At 45.1% G+C, this 16,941-nt stretch overlaps 2 protein-coding genes across 2 annotated transcripts; both read left to right on the forward strand.

Annotated features, from left to right (window-relative positions):
- The first annotated feature begins 6,968 nt into the window (after window positions 1-6,968).
- On the forward strand, window positions 6,969-9,408 carry LOC128402792 (nicotinamide N-methyltransferase-like). Its single transcript, XM_053367175.1, has 3 exons — window positions 6,969-7,160; window positions 8,027-8,234; window positions 8,579-9,408. Exons 1-3 carry the CDS (start codon window positions 7,013-7,015, stop codon window positions 9,003-9,005), a joined length of 783 nt encoding a protein of 260 aa, XP_053223150.1. The 5' UTR covers window positions 6,969-7,012; the 3' UTR covers window positions 9,006-9,408.
- A 1,451-nt stretch (window positions 9,409-10,859) lies between these two features.
- On the forward strand, window positions 10,860-14,274 carry LOC128402793 (nicotinamide N-methyltransferase-like). The gene is made up of 3 exons (XM_053367176.1): window positions 10,860-11,858; window positions 12,865-13,072; window positions 13,517-14,274. The coding sequence occupies exons 1-3, from the start codon at window positions 11,711-11,713 to the stop codon at window positions 13,941-13,943; spliced, it is 783 nt and encodes a 260-aa protein (XP_053223151.1). The 5' UTR covers window positions 10,860-11,710; the 3' UTR covers window positions 13,944-14,274.
- The last annotated feature ends 2,667 nt before the right edge of the window (window positions 14,275-16,941 follow it).

Raw genomic sequence — 16,941 nt, forward strand, 5'->3', positions numbered from 1 at the left:
GCAGAAACATCTCCACAGAGGTTGGGAGCGCAAGGTTTGTTTTTGCCTGCACTATTGCTTCCACGTCCTTGGAGATGGAGATGGAGTCAACAGAGTTGGCTCACCATTGGACTTATCTCCGGATGCCTCCCTGGAAGGGATTAGCTCTTTGCTGGTGTGGGGAGGGAAGCACCTGAGACAGAGCCATAATACACTTGGGGTATCTGGTAGCACAAGTGTGGGCCATTCTCCTGACAACCCACTCGGCCCTTACTGGGGATCCAGATCTCCATCTCCCAAGATCCAGGGGCCCTCCACTGGGACACATTGCTCTTGGGATCACAGACTCCCAGCTCCACAGCATGACAGGACCTTTCCCCAGCTCTCTGATCCCACTCCTCCCTGTCACCCAATGCCTCGTACACTCCACAACATCTCCATGAAACTTATCACAGGCATGGCCAGTGGCGAAAAAGTAGGCTGGACTACAGCTGTGACTTCTGCATTTGTACCATGGGCTATGTTCCAAGTCTGAGGTTTCTACACACCAAAGGCAGTTTTAGGCCAAGGTGAATGGTTCCACCACGCTGGGCGCCAAGCCTAGGGTGCGCCTCAGGGCATCACAACTAAGACGTAGCCGTAGAGCACTGAGCAGAACAGAAGGCAAGGGGGTGCTGAAATTTGGCCTTGCACAGGGTGCCGCTGAAATTTGAAAGACCGAGGTCCTCACCTGTAAACCCATGCCCCATCTCTATCCAGGCAAACAAAAAAGCATTATCAAAACTCAGGGCACATTCAAGCCAGGCTCAAGCATTCAAGGGTTTGTGTGGAGAACAGCCAGCAAGGGTGTCGTGTACCCTGAGCAGGCTCCTGAGGGCCAGCTAGAAATATATGGTGGGGGGTTCACATTCTGCCCTTGGGCCTGAAGGTTCTGCAGAGGTAAACCCTGAGCTAACCAAAGCCCTCTGTGATCCATGCTGAACTGAGCTGTTGAACCACCATCCCTTCTGCCTGTAAGTAAAACTGGCAAGAAATGTGTTTGTTTCTTCCCCTCTCTGGTTCAGATTATAGAAATCAAAACGTAGCCAATTGTTGAGTCACTTTTTCCAGAACCAGATTGTTTTTCAACTGTAACAGAGTTTTCATCTGCTTAGCAGATTCTTGTATTCTCAGATGGAACCAGGCATAAAGTTTAGCAGATATATTGATCAGACTAATTAATTTACAATCCCAGCCTTCCTTTTTAATCATCTACCTTTTAAATCATCTGCTCTCCCATCCCGGAAGGGGGAAACCCATTTTGATTAATTACTGCAAAGAGCTTTTGCCAGGATACGGATTTTGCCCTACACTTGTGGTTCCACTAAACTGATGTGACTTGCGCTCAAAGAGCCATTCAAACTTTGTTAGCATACTTATGCCAACTGCAGCAACGACTGCATGCACAGAGTGGACCGGTGTGCCCCTCTCAAAGCAAACAAAGGCCAGTGTTAGATCTCTGCACTCTCTCTCTGCTACCCACCAGCTGCAGCAGTAGTCACATGTAATTCCTCCAGTGTTGGGCCCTATTCAGCCATGTCTACACCAAAAGGAGATGATTTAAAGTATTGTTGTGCACACCTCAGTCTCCAAGCAATGAGATTTGGCAGCAATGAGGGCTGCCAAAGGGTTTTGTTTCCTTGGAATGAAGGGCAGTGCAGACTGTGGTGTCTTTAGGATGTATGGTTTTGTTGTTGTTGTTTAGTCGTTTAGTCCTGTCCGACTCTTTGTGACCCCATGGACAAGAGCACGCCAGGCACTCCTGTCTTCCACTGCCTCCCGCAGTTTGGTCAAACTCATGCTGGTAGCTTCGAGAACACTGTCCAACCATCTCGTCCTCTGTTGTCCCCTTCTCCTTGCGCCCTCCATCTTTCCCAACATCAGGGTCTTTTCCAGGGGGTCTTCTCTTCTCATGAGGTGGCCAAAGTATTGGCGCCTCAGCTTCAGGATCTGTCCTTCCAGTGAGCACTCAGGGCTGATTTCCTTCAGAATGGATAGGTTTGATCTTCTTACAGTCCATGGGACTCTCAAGAGTCTCATACTCTCAAGAGTATGGTTTTAGTCACACATATATACAACCTGAGCCTAGGATGGAAGGGCTCACAGCACTAACACTCTAGCACAGAGGTTTTCAACCTTTTTGAGTCCACAGCTCTTTTAACCAACTACATTCTTTCTGCAATTCCCCTGTGGGGCTCAGGAGCCCCGTTATGTGACCCCTTGCCTGCAGAGCTGGCAGCCTCTCACCTTTGTGGGATTTGACATCTTTCCACAGGGCCTGCAAGACGGAGCTGTTCCACCAGGCCTTTGGTCCAGGCCCATTCTGACCCCCTTCTTTCCATGAAACCCTGTATGTAAGTGGCCCCCTTGGCACTTTCTATCGGCCCATATGGGACCAGCACGGGTGACCGGGCCTGGCGAATATTTAATATTCCTACCTTCATGGCTGTGATTTGTGGGTTGGCCACTTAATTTTATTTTGATTTTACTGTGATTTCAAGCTATGTTTTAATCAGTTGTTTGATTTTGTGTTTTTAATGTCCAGTGGTACCTCGGTTTAAGTACTTAATTCGTTCCTGAGGTCCGTTCTTAACCTGAAACTGTTCTTAACCTGAAGCACCGCTTTAGCTAATGGGGCCTCCAGCTGCCGCTGCACCGCCGGAGCACGATTTCTGTTCTCATCCTGAAGCAAAGTTCTTAACCCGAGGTACTATTCCTGGGTTAGCGGAGTCTATAACCTGAAGCGTATGTAACCTGAGGTACCACTGTATTATATATTTGGTGTTAGGCTCCCTGACCCCAAGGGCGGGGTATAAATATTATTATTATTATTATTATTATTATTATTATTATTATTATTATTATTAAACACCCTTCCTTGTGTAGTGTTCCCTCAGTCTCCTCTCCCCTCCCCTCTGTGTGTTGTAGTGGTTAAGAGCGGTAGACTGGTAATCTGGTGAACCAGGTTTGCGTCTCCGCTCCTCCACATGCAGCTGCTGGGTGACCTTGGACTAGTCACACTTCTTTGAAGTCTCTCAGCCCCACTCACCTCACAGAGTGTTTGTTGTGGGGGAGGAAGGGAAAGGAGAATGTTAGCCTCTCTGAGACTCCTTCAGGAACTGATAAAGCAGGATATCAAATCCAAACTCTTCTTCTTATTCTCCTTGGGAGTCCTCCAGGCAGCTGCTGCTGCCATCCCTAGTCTATGAGCTGTCTCCCACACACATACTGCAAAGAGAGATGCCTTCCAGAGGCACCATTCATCTGCCGAGCTTATAGCCAGAGCTGCTGCAATAAACAGTTGTGCAAGCCTTTGGGAGACAGAGAAACAAAAGGGCATCAGAGCAAGGAGGGGAGGAAAGAGGGACAGAGGCCAGTGTCGCCCACGGTACCCCTGACCATCATTCAAGGCACCCCAGGGTGCCACAGCACACTGGTTGAAAGCCACTGCTCTAGCAGATCTTGCCTCCCCCATTAGATTCCCAGGGAGATCCCCAAGCCACAACTCTAGGTCCAGCACAAAGCAAGACAAACCTCTGTTCTTCCAGCTTCCAGCCTGAAGCAAAACTCTCTTTCGTTCACACATATTGCCCCCCTTGGACTATTGTTCTCCCTCCTAGAATGATGTCATATCCAGCCAGAAAAGATGGGGGGAAAGACCCATTCCTTTGTCTCCATGGCAACAGGGTACTCTTTGGACATATGAATGGAAGTACTTAACTGGCCAGCAAAATCCATTGTCTTACAAAGATGCTGGTCTGACCACACCTATGACAGTATTTTGGTCTCTGCAGCTAGACCTCCCCAGCTATGTGCACAAAATGGCAACGCGTGTGTGTGCCATAATACTGACCAGCAGGTGAAGAATACAATCAACGCGACCGAATCAAGTGTAGGAGATGAACTTTATAGGCACGTGGCAGTGCATGGCTTGGGAAGAAATGACACTTCACATACAGAGGTGCACTTGAAATCTTGTTTCCCATCATCAGCCTTAAAACTTACATCTGGGCAACAATAAAAATGTGTTGCCAAACAAACTGAGAAGCCACAGCATTCCTTCCCAGAAGTTGAGCAAGGATTGCCCAAGAGAGTGTCAAAGTTGTGAAATGATAAAACTTACAGTACGCTGCAAAGGAAATGGTGTTTTAGAGATCCCGAACGAGTTGGTTCTAATATGGAAAATTTGCAAGGCATCAGAGGCAATAGCTCAGTTGGTAGAGCATGAGAGTCTTAAATCTCAGGGTTCAAGCCCCTCATTGTTGCACTGCGGGAAGTTGGACTAGATGATCCTCGTGGTCCCTTACAACTCGACAAAACTATGAATTTGCATCTGGTTCTATTACTGAATGACAGTTGTTATTGCTGATGTTTGTAACTGTCAGGGAACTGCCATTGGCTCAGAGGCGAGAGATAGAGGGGGAGTTGTGTTACAGGGAGCCTCCAAAAATCTTGAGAAGCAGTTCCTCTTCCGTTGAGGAGGAAAGCCCCACCTCCAGTGGAGAAGAGGTGCAAGGACCAGAGGATGCAAGAGAGAGCCTTAACACAGCGCATGAGCAAGCCGGAGAGGAGGGAAGCACACCCCTGCCATCCCTGGTCATGCACAGTAGCTTGAGGTGCAGGGAGGGCTGGAAAAGGCTCGGGGTGACGACACTTTTATGTTGGGGGAGGTACAAAAACAGACCACTCCCGGATTCTGCTAGCGATTGAGCCAGACATGAACTTATGACGCTCTTCACTGTAAATAGTTTGCACCAAAATAAAGCCTGTAAAAGACAGGTCGGAGTCCTGCATGGTTGCTCTCGAGCAACCGCAACGGCATCTGACAGCAACATTTTAAAATGTAGAAGATCCCCATAGCACTATACAACATTCTGATTAAATACAACATATTGTTGCACGCCACCACAATCTCCATGCAGTGCAAGATTCCAGGGGGCCCAGGGGCCCGTTTCCTCAGAATGAGGGACAGTGGAGACTGTGGTGCCTTTAGGATATATGGTTTATTTACACACATATACAACCCAAGCCTATGACGGAGGGGTTCACAGCATTAACACACCAAGAAGGTCTTGTTTCTCTCATGGCCATGGCCTTGAACTCCAGCAGAAATCAGGCATGTCTCTGACTCTCTGGCTTCTGCCTCCTTCTAGCTTCCAAATGCAAGTCTCTAGATCATACTCTAGATCACAGTCTCTAGATCAACTCTGAACTCTGGCCTTTGTCTTTCTAAGTACTGACAAAGAGTCACTTCCTTTGTTGCCTTAACAACCCATGTTGTTGTTTAGTCGTGTCCGACTCTTCGTGACCCTATGGACCAGAGCACGCCAGGCACTCCTGTCTTCTAACAACCCATACTTAGGCTATTACCTCACCAGGAATTTGAATCCTTGCTTAGATGCTAGCACTTGATGGATCCAGGGATTAAGAGGGTCTCAGCATCCAGCCTACTTTCCCCATGGAAAACTTGCTGTTTACTGCTGAATTGGCACATTCCTCAACTTGGGAAGATATTAAAATAAATTTGCAAATATGGAACATAATGAATCTTTAACTATTGGGCTGTGTCAACTATAAAAATGAATGTATTACCTAGAATGTTATTTTTGTTTCAAACAATTCCGGTGATTGGCAAGACAGATTGTTTCAACGTATGGCAAAAAAATATTTGGCAAGGGAAAAAACCGAGAATAAAATATAAAATATTGATAGATGCAAAAGAGAGAGGAGGTTTCTCCCTGCCAGATATGAGATTATACTATGAAGCATCTGGTCTTTGTTGGCCGAAGGAATGGATGACATGGAGAATTCAGATATTCTAGACTTAGAAGGTCATGGCAATATTTTTGGTTGGCATGCTCATTTATGGTATAAAAAGGTGAAAGTACATAAAGATTTAAAAATCATATAAATTGGAAAAAATTGTATAGAGTATGGGATAAATACCAAAATCTATTAGAGGTAAAAACACCACTTAGGCTCTCACTGTTGGAAGCTATAGCGGTAAAGAAAAATAATATGATAGAAGGGTAGGCAATTTATTGAAATTTATTAAAACAAGAAGGAGGAGAGTATCAATTGAAATAATTTAAGGAATTGGCAGATTGACATTTCTTCCAATTTAGTGGTAAACAGCTAGGAAACCGGCAAGGTAGGCAGAAAGCCCCTTGGACACATGACTAGAAATGTGGACAAGTTCTGAATTTCTGCGCATTTGTAAAGCCAAGGTGAGGAATGCCTCTGTACAGTCCTGTGTACTTCATAGGCCTGTGGACTATATTTTTGTGGGTTTCCCAGCAGCCACTTCTGTTCTGTTTCAGCAAGTAAAGTCTCATCAAACATCACAATAGTGTGCTTATTGAAGTAATCCACCAAAAGTGGAACTATATATTTGTAAATACTATCTATTGATCTATCCATAAGTTACATAAATGCTGCACCCAGGAATGTCCACACTGCTCAAAGAAGCATTGTGAGTGGTAGCTTTCCATTGTGCCAAGAGGTTAATTATTTCCTGGTATTGTGATACCAAAGCTTAACCTTTATTACATAAAGGGATTATGGGATTTTCTCTCTCTCTCTTTATAAAATACTAATATCCTTATTAGCTTCTCTTCCCACCTGTCTAAAAAGCAAGCAAACAAGCAAAATAACCACCTTGCAAAGTTCTTCTAGGTTTACCTCTCTGGCACTCTTCCATATATTTTCGAAATTATCTGTTGTAATTTCAAAAATATATGGAAGAGTGCCAGAGAGGTAAACCTAGAAGAACTTTGCAAGGTGGTTATTTTGCTTGTTTGCTTGCTTTTTAGACAGGTGGGAAGAGAAGCTAATAAGGATATCACAACATATTGGAACCAGCAAGGCTTCATTTTTTAAGAATGGAAACATCACAACAACCCTTGGTTACATAACAGAAATGCAGAGGTGGAGCCAGAACTCCAAAAAGAAACTCCAAAAACCTCTCAGCAGAGCATTTCCAAGGATCGTGCAAATGGCTTTCACCGAGAAAGACTTCTATGCTGCACATTTCAGTCCAAAAGACTATTTGGACACCTATTACACCTTCAGCTCTGGAAAAGAAGATGAGAATGGCTTTTTGATTTTCTATCTGAAAAATCTCCACCAGGCATTCATTTTAGGTAAGTGCTGGTGTATTTCATGGGTTCCAGAGCTGTCGCCACACTGGGTTGCCTGGAAAGAGATCCCCAAAAGGGATATGAATGATCCATTTGATTATGTCAGCCTCTAAGGTGGCCCATGGTGGGGGAGACCTTTAATACCAGTTGGATCTATAGCAGTGGTAGCTTTCCAGCTCCCGTTAGCCCTGGCCAGCATGTGTCAATGCTCAGGGCAATGATAGGAGTTGTGGTTCAGCAACATTTAGAGGGCTGCAGGTTGGAATGGGCAAGCCTGTCATCTGTTGTTTCTCATTCTTCCCCACATTTCCATTTTCCATTTTCCATTTTCTGTAGGGGGAATAATTACATCCGCACAGAAATGCATCAGCATTTTAGTACTGATTTAACCGCATAATTCTGTGTGCAATTTTTGCATAAGACACAGATTTTTTGCAAAGCAGTCTTTGCTAATACAATGCATTTCAAAAAATATTGTTTTAGCTAAGATATAAACTTGTATGCACATTTTACCCTGCTATATGTACTTCCGATCCCATTTCTAGAACTACACTGCAAAATTCAGAGATGTGTGAATTTTGAAAGCTAGCTGTGCGTCAATTCATATATTGTTTTGAAAAGAGCAGATTAGGCAGGTTTGCCTACCAATGCAAATAGAATTGAATTTCTCCCTTCCCCCATTAGCACAGGTTGGTCACCCTTGATCTATAGGGTTCAGCAGCAATTTTGAAACACCGTGAAAAACTTTCCCTGCTGAAATTCACATCTAACATTGTTGACTAAATGTGAAATGACCAGGGCAGGCTGTTGTTGTCTAAGCATCATGGCTGACATTGGAACATATGTGTTATTGGGTTGATGCCATACAGATGCCATAAAAGGGGACACCCTGATTGATATTGGAAGTGGACCGACCATCTACCAGTTCCTCTCGGCTTGTGAGTCCTTTCGAGAAATCGTCGCCACAGATTATTGTGAACAGAACTGGGAGGAGATGCAACGATGGCTAAGGAAGGAGCCAGGAGCTTTCGACTGGAGCCCGGTGGTGAAATATGTGTGCGAGCTGGAGGGTAACAGGTATGGAGAATTTGATGGGTTGCTTCCAACATAGATAAAAACATAATAAAACATTAAACATTTCAAAAACTTCCCAATACAAGACTGCCTTCAGAAGTCTTCTAAAGGTTATACAGTTACTTATCTCCTTGGCTCAGGGGTTGCATAACTCCATACCCTCCAACATTTTTCCAAAGAAAATAGGGACATCCTCAGGAAAAGCGGGACATTCTGGGATCAAATCAAAAACTGGGATGGCTTCTGTAAATCTGGGACTGTCCCTGGAAGCTAAGGACACTTGGGGGGGGGGTCCAGCATTGTGGGGCACGGGAATCTTTTCACATTCATCTTGCGTTCTCCCTTAGGGAAAAGTGGGAAGAGAAGGAAGAGAAGGTCCAAAGAGCCATCAAGCAGATACTGAAATGTGATGTGACCCAGCCAAGCCCATTGGGCCCTGTGTCTCTGCCTCCCGCAGACTGCTTGCTGTCCTCCTTGTGCCTGGAAGGGGCCTGCAAAGACCTGCCCACCTTCCGCTCTGCTCTCAAGAACATCAGCTCCCTTGTCAAACCAGGGGGGCACCTCGTCTTATGCTCCATCCTAGAAGAAACCTACTATAAGGTGGGCCAGCGGCCCTTCTCCTGCCTCTACTTGGAGCGGGCATCTGTGGAGGAAGCCCTCAAGGAGGCAGGCTTTGCTATCAAGTGGCTCAAGGAGACCAAGATCAACTTGCCGCTCTCTGTGACAGACGCGAAGGCAGTCTGCGTTGCAGTGGCCCAGAAATGCCAGAATTGAAGGATAGAACACTGAAAGAAAAGCAGGGCAAAGCAGGAAATATTTTGTGGTGGAATTTGTAAAAAAGTATTAGTTATTTCTTTAGAACTTTTATGTATGCGACAACAGCAGCTAAAATATTATATGTACAGAAATGGAAAGAAGAGAAGGTTCCACCGAAGGAGGAGTGGCTTTTAAATTTAATGGACTATGCAGAAATGGCAATGCTGACAGTAAAATTAAGAGATCAAGGTGATGAACTTTTTATAGAAGAATGGAAGCCTTTTGTGGACTATTTAGAAAAAGATTACACTCAAATGAAATTGCGGGCAGGATTTGAGATTAAATATATTATGGTATATGCTTTGATAGAGAGTCTACATGTCAGGAGTTGTAAAAACAGTAAAACAGAGTGTGAAAAGACCTTGTTGGGAGAATATGTTTACTCAGATTGTAAGTGTCAAGAATGTTTGCACAGGAAGAACTCAGCTTTGAGTTTGCCTGGCAGCCAGTAGGCACCCTGTTCTTCCTGCTAAATCAGGCATCTAATTCTGATCATGCAGACATTTTTTTCCTCCGAGAACATGAATTAGGGTTCATCCTGTAGCAGGAAACCCCCCTCCCAATCATTCAGTTTGTACAAACTTCACACACACTCACACTCACACACTACATACACTACGCTTCTGTTATGAATTTATAGAAAAATCAACCATACACTGGATTTGCACTGTTCCACTTTATTTTACTCCATATGACAAGGACTATGAAAGGGGGGTGGCTTGGTTCTGGTCAGCCATAATCCCTTAAACGTGAGAGCATGTACTCAGGAGCCCTGCCCAGTTGCTATGCCAACCCTGATGGTCTCAGACAGAAGACCATCAACAACACAACGGACTGCATACACGAGTGGATTCAACACGGACTATAACAAAAGAACAGTGATTGGATTCCCCCTCAGGGGGCAGGAAACTGAGACTACCTTTTGCCTTCTGAAAATGACTCATGGGGAGGGGGAGAAGGGAACCAGCCAGGTGACAGGACACTCAGGTTACCACCACAACTCCTCCCTCAACCCCTCCTTTCTGTAATGTATGCATGATGTTTCTGGGGGTGGGCTTGATCTACAGCGTGTGAATTTCAAAAGTTTTTATAAGACCTTGCACACCATTTTTCTGGGTCTTTCCTCTCACCTGCAAGTGAGGGGAGCACCCTGTTGCAACAGTCAATAAAGGCCAAGCCTACAGGCTGCTGATTTGCTCCAATTTACTCTGGTTGGTGTCTTTGTTTTTGTCCAAGGGAGCCCTCAGATTTTTCCGGTAACAATCTACACTTCCACTTTTCCTGTCTCCCCCCCCCCCAGGAAAATTTGCTGTTTACTGCTGAATTAGATCATTGCTTCTCCTGCAGATTGGTGTTTGTTCTGATTCAGTAGTAAACAGCAAGGAAAGTGGCAAGTCAAGTGGAAAACCTCTTAGAGCACATGCTTAGAAAAGCAGAGAATAAGTGGAAATGTGGACAAGCCCCAAATTTCTACACATATGTAAAACTAAGGGGAGGAAATGCCTCTGATTAGACCTGTGTAATTTATCGGCCTGTGGACTCCGTTTTGCATGCCCTCCAACATTTCTCCAATGAAAATAGGGACGTCCAATTGCATAATGAGAATTTTACTATTTATACCCCATACATCTTACTGGGCTGACACAGCCACTCTGGGTAGCTACCAACATATATAGAAACATAATAAAATATTAAACATTTTTTTAAAAACTTCCCTATACAGTGGTACCTCCGGTTGTGGATGGGATCCATTCCAGAGGTCCGGTCAGATCCCGAGGTTTCTGCAACCTGAGGACTGCCGCACACGCACCCCAAAGTTTACGTAACCAGAGGGTTACGTAAATGGAGGTACGACTGTACAGAATTGCCTTCAGATGGCAACATTTCTCCAGTGAAAATAGGGACATCCTAAGGAAAAGTGGGACATTCTGGGATGAAATCAGAAACTAGGACAAATTCTCTAAATCAGGGACGTCTCTGGAAAATAGGGATAGTTGGAGGGTCTGATTTTGTGGGTTCCCCAGCAGCAGCAGCTGTTCTGTTTCACCAAGTAAAGTCACATCAAATATCACAATGTTGTGTTTATTGAAGAAATCCACCACAAGTTAAGCTATATCTAGAACTATGCTTGCTGTGAGCTGCTTCTGAACCAAAACAGACCCTGGAATTGCCACACAGCTCAAAGAAGCAGGGACAGTATAACATTAGGCAAATAAGTTAATTATTTCCAGGTATTGTGATCCCAAAGTTTAACGGTTTTTACTCAAAGGGACATTGGGATTTTCTCTCTCCGTTTCCAAGATAATAATTGTTTGCAACAGATAATTTCTCAGACAAAGGGGAGAAAAGGTTAGCTTACGAAAGATGTCCCAGAGGTAAACCTAGAAGATATTTAAAAGGTATTTGCTTGTTTGCTTGGTTTTTAGAGGGACAGGAAAGACCTGATAGGCTGGAATTCTGGTGACTTCATTAAAGAAGAAGAAGAAGAAGAAGAAGAAGAAGAAGAAGAAGAAGAAGAAGAAGAAGAAGAAGAAGAAGAAGAAGAAAAACCCCCTAACAACCCTAGATAGCATAATAGGAATGCAAAGGTGGAGCCAGTAAACAAAACTCCGTATAAACACTCCAAAAACCGAGCATTCAGCAGGTTTCCAAGGATCGTGCAAATGGCTTTCACCGACAAAGACTTCTATGCTGCACATTTCAATCCAAAAGAATATTTGGACACCTTTTACAACTTCAGCTCTGGAAAAGAAAACAAGAATGCCTTTTTGTTTTTCTTTCTGAAAAATCTCCACCAGGCATTCACTTTAGGTAAGTGCTGGTGTATTTCATGGGCTTTCAGGGCTGTCACAAAACTGGGTTGCCTGGAAAGAGATCCCTGAAAGGGATAAGAATGATCAATTTGATTATGTCCACAGTTGCCAGCCTCTAAGGTGGCCCGTGGTGGGAGAGACCTTTAATACCAGTTGGATCTATAGCAGTGGTAGCTTTCCAGCTCCCGTTAGCCCCAGCCAGCATGCGTCAATGCTCAGGGGAATGACAGGAGTGGGTTGTTGACCTTCTGTCTGGCAAGTTACCTGTTAATGCTTACTGGACTGATACCCTGGGGAGCCTGGCCAGTGTTTTGTAATGATAAATACTTAGTTCCTGAGCCAAGTCACAGGCTCACCCTATTCATACACAGACATAGCCTTAAGACAGGATTTGTGAAGGAAAATACAATGGTTAGGCTTTTCCAGTTTGACCTTGCAGAGAAAACATTTGCTCAGTGTAGGAATCAAAATGGTTCCAGGTTGGCCTTCCTGTGCTGATCTATGTATGTGCTTGGTTGGTACACTTATGAACATTATCATATATTTAAGAGCATAAAATTCCTATTACACTTGGTTCTGGGTTCTCCTCTTTTTCTGTGTGTGAGGGGAGCACCCTGTTGCAACAGTTCAATAAAGATCAGGCTTACTAGCTGCTTTGCTTCTCAATATTCTCTGGCTGGCCTCTGTCATTTTCTCCTACCAATGGAGAACCTACAAAGGACTCTGTAAGGACTCTTGTGTCCCCCATAAGGGAATAAGGGAAGATTTTGTTTATTACAAATGCAAATAGAATTGATTTTCTCTCTTCCCCCATTAGCACAGGTTAACCACCCTTGATCTATGAGTGATTCAGCAGCAATTTTGAAACACTGTGAAAAACTTTCCCTGCTAATATTCACATATAAAGTTGTTGACTAAATGTGAAATGACCAAGTGAGGCTGTTGTTGTCTAAGCATCATGGCTGACATTGGAACATATGTGTTATTGGGTTGATGCCATACAGATGCCATAAAAGGGGACACCCTGATTGATATTGGAAGTGGACCGACCATCTACCAGTTCCTCTCGGCTTGTGAGTCCTTTCGAGAAATCGTCGCCACAGATTATTGTGAACAGAACTGGGAGGAGATGCAACGATGGCTAAGGAAGGAGCCAGGAGCTTTCGACTGGAGCCCGGTGGTGAAATATGTGTGTGAGCTGGAGGGTAACAGGTATGGAGAATTTTCTGGCATGGGACATTGAAGGTGGAATTTTAAGACTCCTGTGCACTCAGATGCCCTCTGGAAGGAAGGTTGGTACAGCCATCACAGGTTCTTGTAGACCGCAAATGAAACAAACAGAAATCAGGTACTGTAGTTTAGTTTCCCCAGTTGGTTTACGTGAGCACAGCAGCACAGCACCTTTACTGATCCAACGTCTAATAGGAAAATAACATCTGCAAAGCAGAAAAGCAGTAAATTGCACCTCGCTTGTAACTTGTAGGACACTGGCTCACCCTTTGAGATCCACAGCAACCTGGAATTATTCACACATTCAGCTGAGGATGTGGAGCGATCCTGAGATGTGCCTGGCTGGAATTAGGAACGACTGAGGACAGGGGTTGGGCATTGTGGGGTGCAAGGATCTTGTCATGTTCATCTTTCATTCTTTCCCAGGGAAAAGTGGGAAGAAAAGGAAGAAAAGGTCCGAAGAGCCATTAAGCAGGTACTGAAATGCGACGTGACCCAGGCCAACCCATTGGGCCCTGTGGCTCTGCCTCCAGCGGACTGCTTGATGTCCTCCCTGTGCCTGGAAGGGGCCTGCAAAGACCTGCCCTCCTACCGCTCCGCTTTGAAGAACATCAGCTCCCTTGTCAAACCAGGGGGGCACCTCATCTTAGGCTCCGTCCTAGAAGAAACCTACTACAAGGTGGGCCAGCGGCCCTTCTCCGGCCTCTACTTGGAATGGGCATCTGCGGAGGAAGCCCTCAAGGAGGCAGGCTTTGCTGTCAAGTGGCTCAAGGAGACCAAGATCGATTTGCCACTATCTGAGACAGATGCAAAGGCATTCGGCATTGTGGTGGCTCAAAAATGCCAGAGCTGAAGGGAAGACCACTGAAGGAATAACATGGTGAAGCAGGAGTGTGTGGTTTTTTTTTGGGGGGGGTATATTTTGTTCTGGAGATTAGTTATTTCTGTAGAAAGTCTATGTATGTGATAACAGCATCTAGAATATTACATGCACAGAAATGGAAAGAAGAGAAGGTTCTACTGAAGGAGGAGTGACTTTTAAAATTAATGGACTATGCAGAAATTAGAGTTGCCATACATCCAGAATTTCCCAGACATATCTGGAATACTACAGTCAGAAATAGTGCCTGGGCAGAAATTGGAGAAATGTCTGGGAAAATCTGGACATATGGCTGCCCATCTTGGCAGTGCCCTTTCCCCCTTATAAATAGCTCAGAAATGGCCATTTTTGGGGGGAAATATGGCAACCCTAGCAGAAATGGCAATGCCGAAAGGGAAATTGAGAGATCAAAATGATGAACTTTTTATAGAAGAATGGAAGCCTTTCATGGACTATTTAGAGAAAAAAAAATATTACAGTCAAATGAAATCGTGGGCAGGATGCAAGATAAAATCAGCGGAATAAAAATGACAAATAATTGTAATAGAGAAACCTTTTGTAATAGGTAAAGATATAACGCAGTAGAAAAGGTTTGAGTAAAAACACTGAGGAGCTGAGAGACGGACGTCAGCTTATGAAATAATGTAATTATTTGATTTCAAGGTTATTGTAAAAATGTTTGAAAATAATAATAAAAAATTGTATGTTAAAAAAAGGAAAAGAAAGTCACCCGGCCCAGCACAGGAATTAGAAGCCAATGGCTTACAAGCCAAAGCAGGGATGGAGAACCTGTGGCTCCCCATTCAGATTTTGTTGGACTACAGTTCCCATCAGGCCCATCAACCAGCATGACCAAAGGTCAGGGCTTGTGGGAGTTGTAGTCCAGCACCATCTAGAGCAGCGGTAGCCAAAATTTTGGAACCAATGGGTATATATCACATTCTTAGGGAGTGCTGGGGGTACTAGTCACAAAATGGCTACCATGTGGGGGTGTGGCACAGCAAAAAATTTAGAGCCGACAACTTTATGCTTACTGTGGGAAGTTAGCTATGTTGTGCCAGTCCTGATTGCGTCTCAAGGCCCCAAGACCCACCCCCAAAATAAATACACACAGACACTTATATTAGTTTAAGTTTTGGGGCAAATTTTGGCCACAACTTTATTGAAATACAATCACGTGAGCGGTATTGGCTTAGGCATTGACTCCCCACTATAACTGACTCCACCTCTCAGGGTGATCGTCCAATGGGGTAAACCAAACGAGGGAGCAAGGTCGATGAGGACCAACCTAAGCTCACCCCGGGGTTCCTGTGGTCCTGGCAAGGCCCTAGCCCCTCAAGCGGACTTTGGACGAGATCCAGGACCCCCAGATTCCTTTAATGCAATACCCAGTTCCTGGAGAGGCAGGTGATGGCCGCACCTCCCCTCCCCACAATCCAACTGAACCAATGCCTAACTGCCACCTTACAAGTTGTGACTATTTGCTAAGGGGTAGGCGAAAACCAAATGGCTAAAAGCCAATCTGCCAAATGGAAAAAATTCCTACCCAGCCCCTGTTCCAAAACAGTGGACCCAAACCAAAGCAAGGCCAAGCGACTCTACCTAAACTAGGGAGGGTGGGAGGGTGTTCAGCCGTGCAAATGCAAGTGCCCCACTTGCATCACACTGCTGCTTTTAAAGCCCCTGGGATCACACCACCTACTGGCAATTGGCTAAAACAGCCTGGCATGATCCCAGGGGAGTGGCCAGGACTTCCTGCTTCTCTCCCCCCCCCCCCGCACCACCATTTTAACTCTGTCAGGTGAGCTCTTGGGTCCCAAGCGCAACCAGGACCCTCTGTTATGAGGATCCCATTTGTGGAGATCACACAACAATTATCTCCCTCTCTCTCCCTCCCCACCCACACATTGATGTCATTGCTGTTCATCAATAACAGTACCAGGAAAAATATACATGCTGGCTACATCGAACTCATTTCACAGAAATTGCCTAGAAGGTACCTGCACATTTAGCCCCATAACATCCTTCCAAGAAAAGAAAGCTCAGAAGCTGGGTCACCTTTCCTGGGGTACCACTGAAAGCCTTTACAGATGCCATGGCACTCATGGGTGCTGGGTTGGTGATCCAGGGTTTAGAGGGCCCCAGGGTTCCCTGACCTAAAGTGGTCAAATCAATGAAATCAATGTTCATAAGTACCCATGGTGTCCACACACCATCTTTTGCACCGGGCCCCAAACTTGAAAAAGTTTTTTTTGTTTTGTTTTTTAAGCCAAACTTGGCTTACCAATAGCTGGGCTTGCTGCAAAACTTTGTGTCTGTCATTGGGACTCCTACCCACTGACCTTCACTCACTCAGAGGCCTAAACCTGTATCTGTTAAGTTGTGGGTGAACATATCAGAGGACACAGCGATTCTTCAAACAGCTCTTGTTTATTCACAGGCCAGAACAGAACTGAGCTGAAGGGTTCAGCCAGCCTGCTTATATAGAGCTCAACTACAAAGCAACAGTAACAACTTTCTGTAACTATTCAATCACTGAACGTCACTTTCAATTCCTTATTTGCATATGTGGACCTGAGTGAAAACTATCTACAGTATCCCCCTACAGTAGCCCAGGGTGAGAACTTCAGTACATAACAGTATCTACACTTAAAAAATTAGCACAGGGAAAGGTGTGCCATTTAAATGCCCTGCAATGCCCCTGGCAGGGAGTGAAAGGCACTCTGCACATCCACAGAGGTGCTCTCTTCTTCCTTGACCTCTGTGCCACAGTGCTCAAGGCTGACACTGAAGACGGATCCAGGAGCTGAGCTGCAACGAGGACGTGTCGCACAGGGGAAGCCCTGCTTGGCTGTTGTCAGGAGATGGTGTCCTCGCTTTGCCCATCTTTGCAACTTGGGTGGACAGAAGTGGTGGCTCCTCCTTGGTGGAGAAGAGCTGAGCTAAGCAACGGGGACCGTGGTTGCCATGT

The sequence above is a fragment of the Podarcis raffonei genome, chromosome 15 (genome assembly GCF_027172205.1).
Source record: "Podarcis raffonei isolate rPodRaf1 chromosome 15, rPodRaf1.pri, whole genome shotgun sequence".
NCBI lineage: Eukaryota > Metazoa > Chordata > Lepidosauria > Squamata > Lacertidae > Podarcis > Podarcis raffonei.

Bases quoted from the DNA above. Each gene is read 5' to 3' on its own strand.
- LOC128402793 (XM_053367176.1), top strand. From the start codon at position 11,711: ATGGCTTTCACCGACAAAGACTTCTATGCTGCACATTTCAATCCAAAA. The intron at 11,859-12,864 runs GTAAGTGCTGGT...GATGCCATACAG, and splicing joins CCACCAGGCATTCACTTTAG to ATGCCATAAAAGGGGACACC. The intron at 13,073-13,516 runs GTATGGAGAATT...ATTCTTTCCCAG, and splicing joins TGTGAGCTGGAGGGTAACAG to GGAAAAGTGGGAAGAAAAGG.
- LOC128402792 (XM_053367175.1), top strand. From the start codon at position 7,013: ATGGCTTTCACCGAGAAAGACTTCTATGCTGCACATTTCAGTCCAAAA. The intron at 7,161-8,026 runs GTAAGTGCTGGT...GATGCCATACAG, and splicing joins CCACCAGGCATTCATTTTAG to ATGCCATAAAAGGGGACACC. The intron at 8,235-8,578 runs GTATGGAGAATT...GTTCTCCCTTAG, and splicing joins TGCGAGCTGGAGGGTAACAG to GGAAAAGTGGGAAGAGAAGG.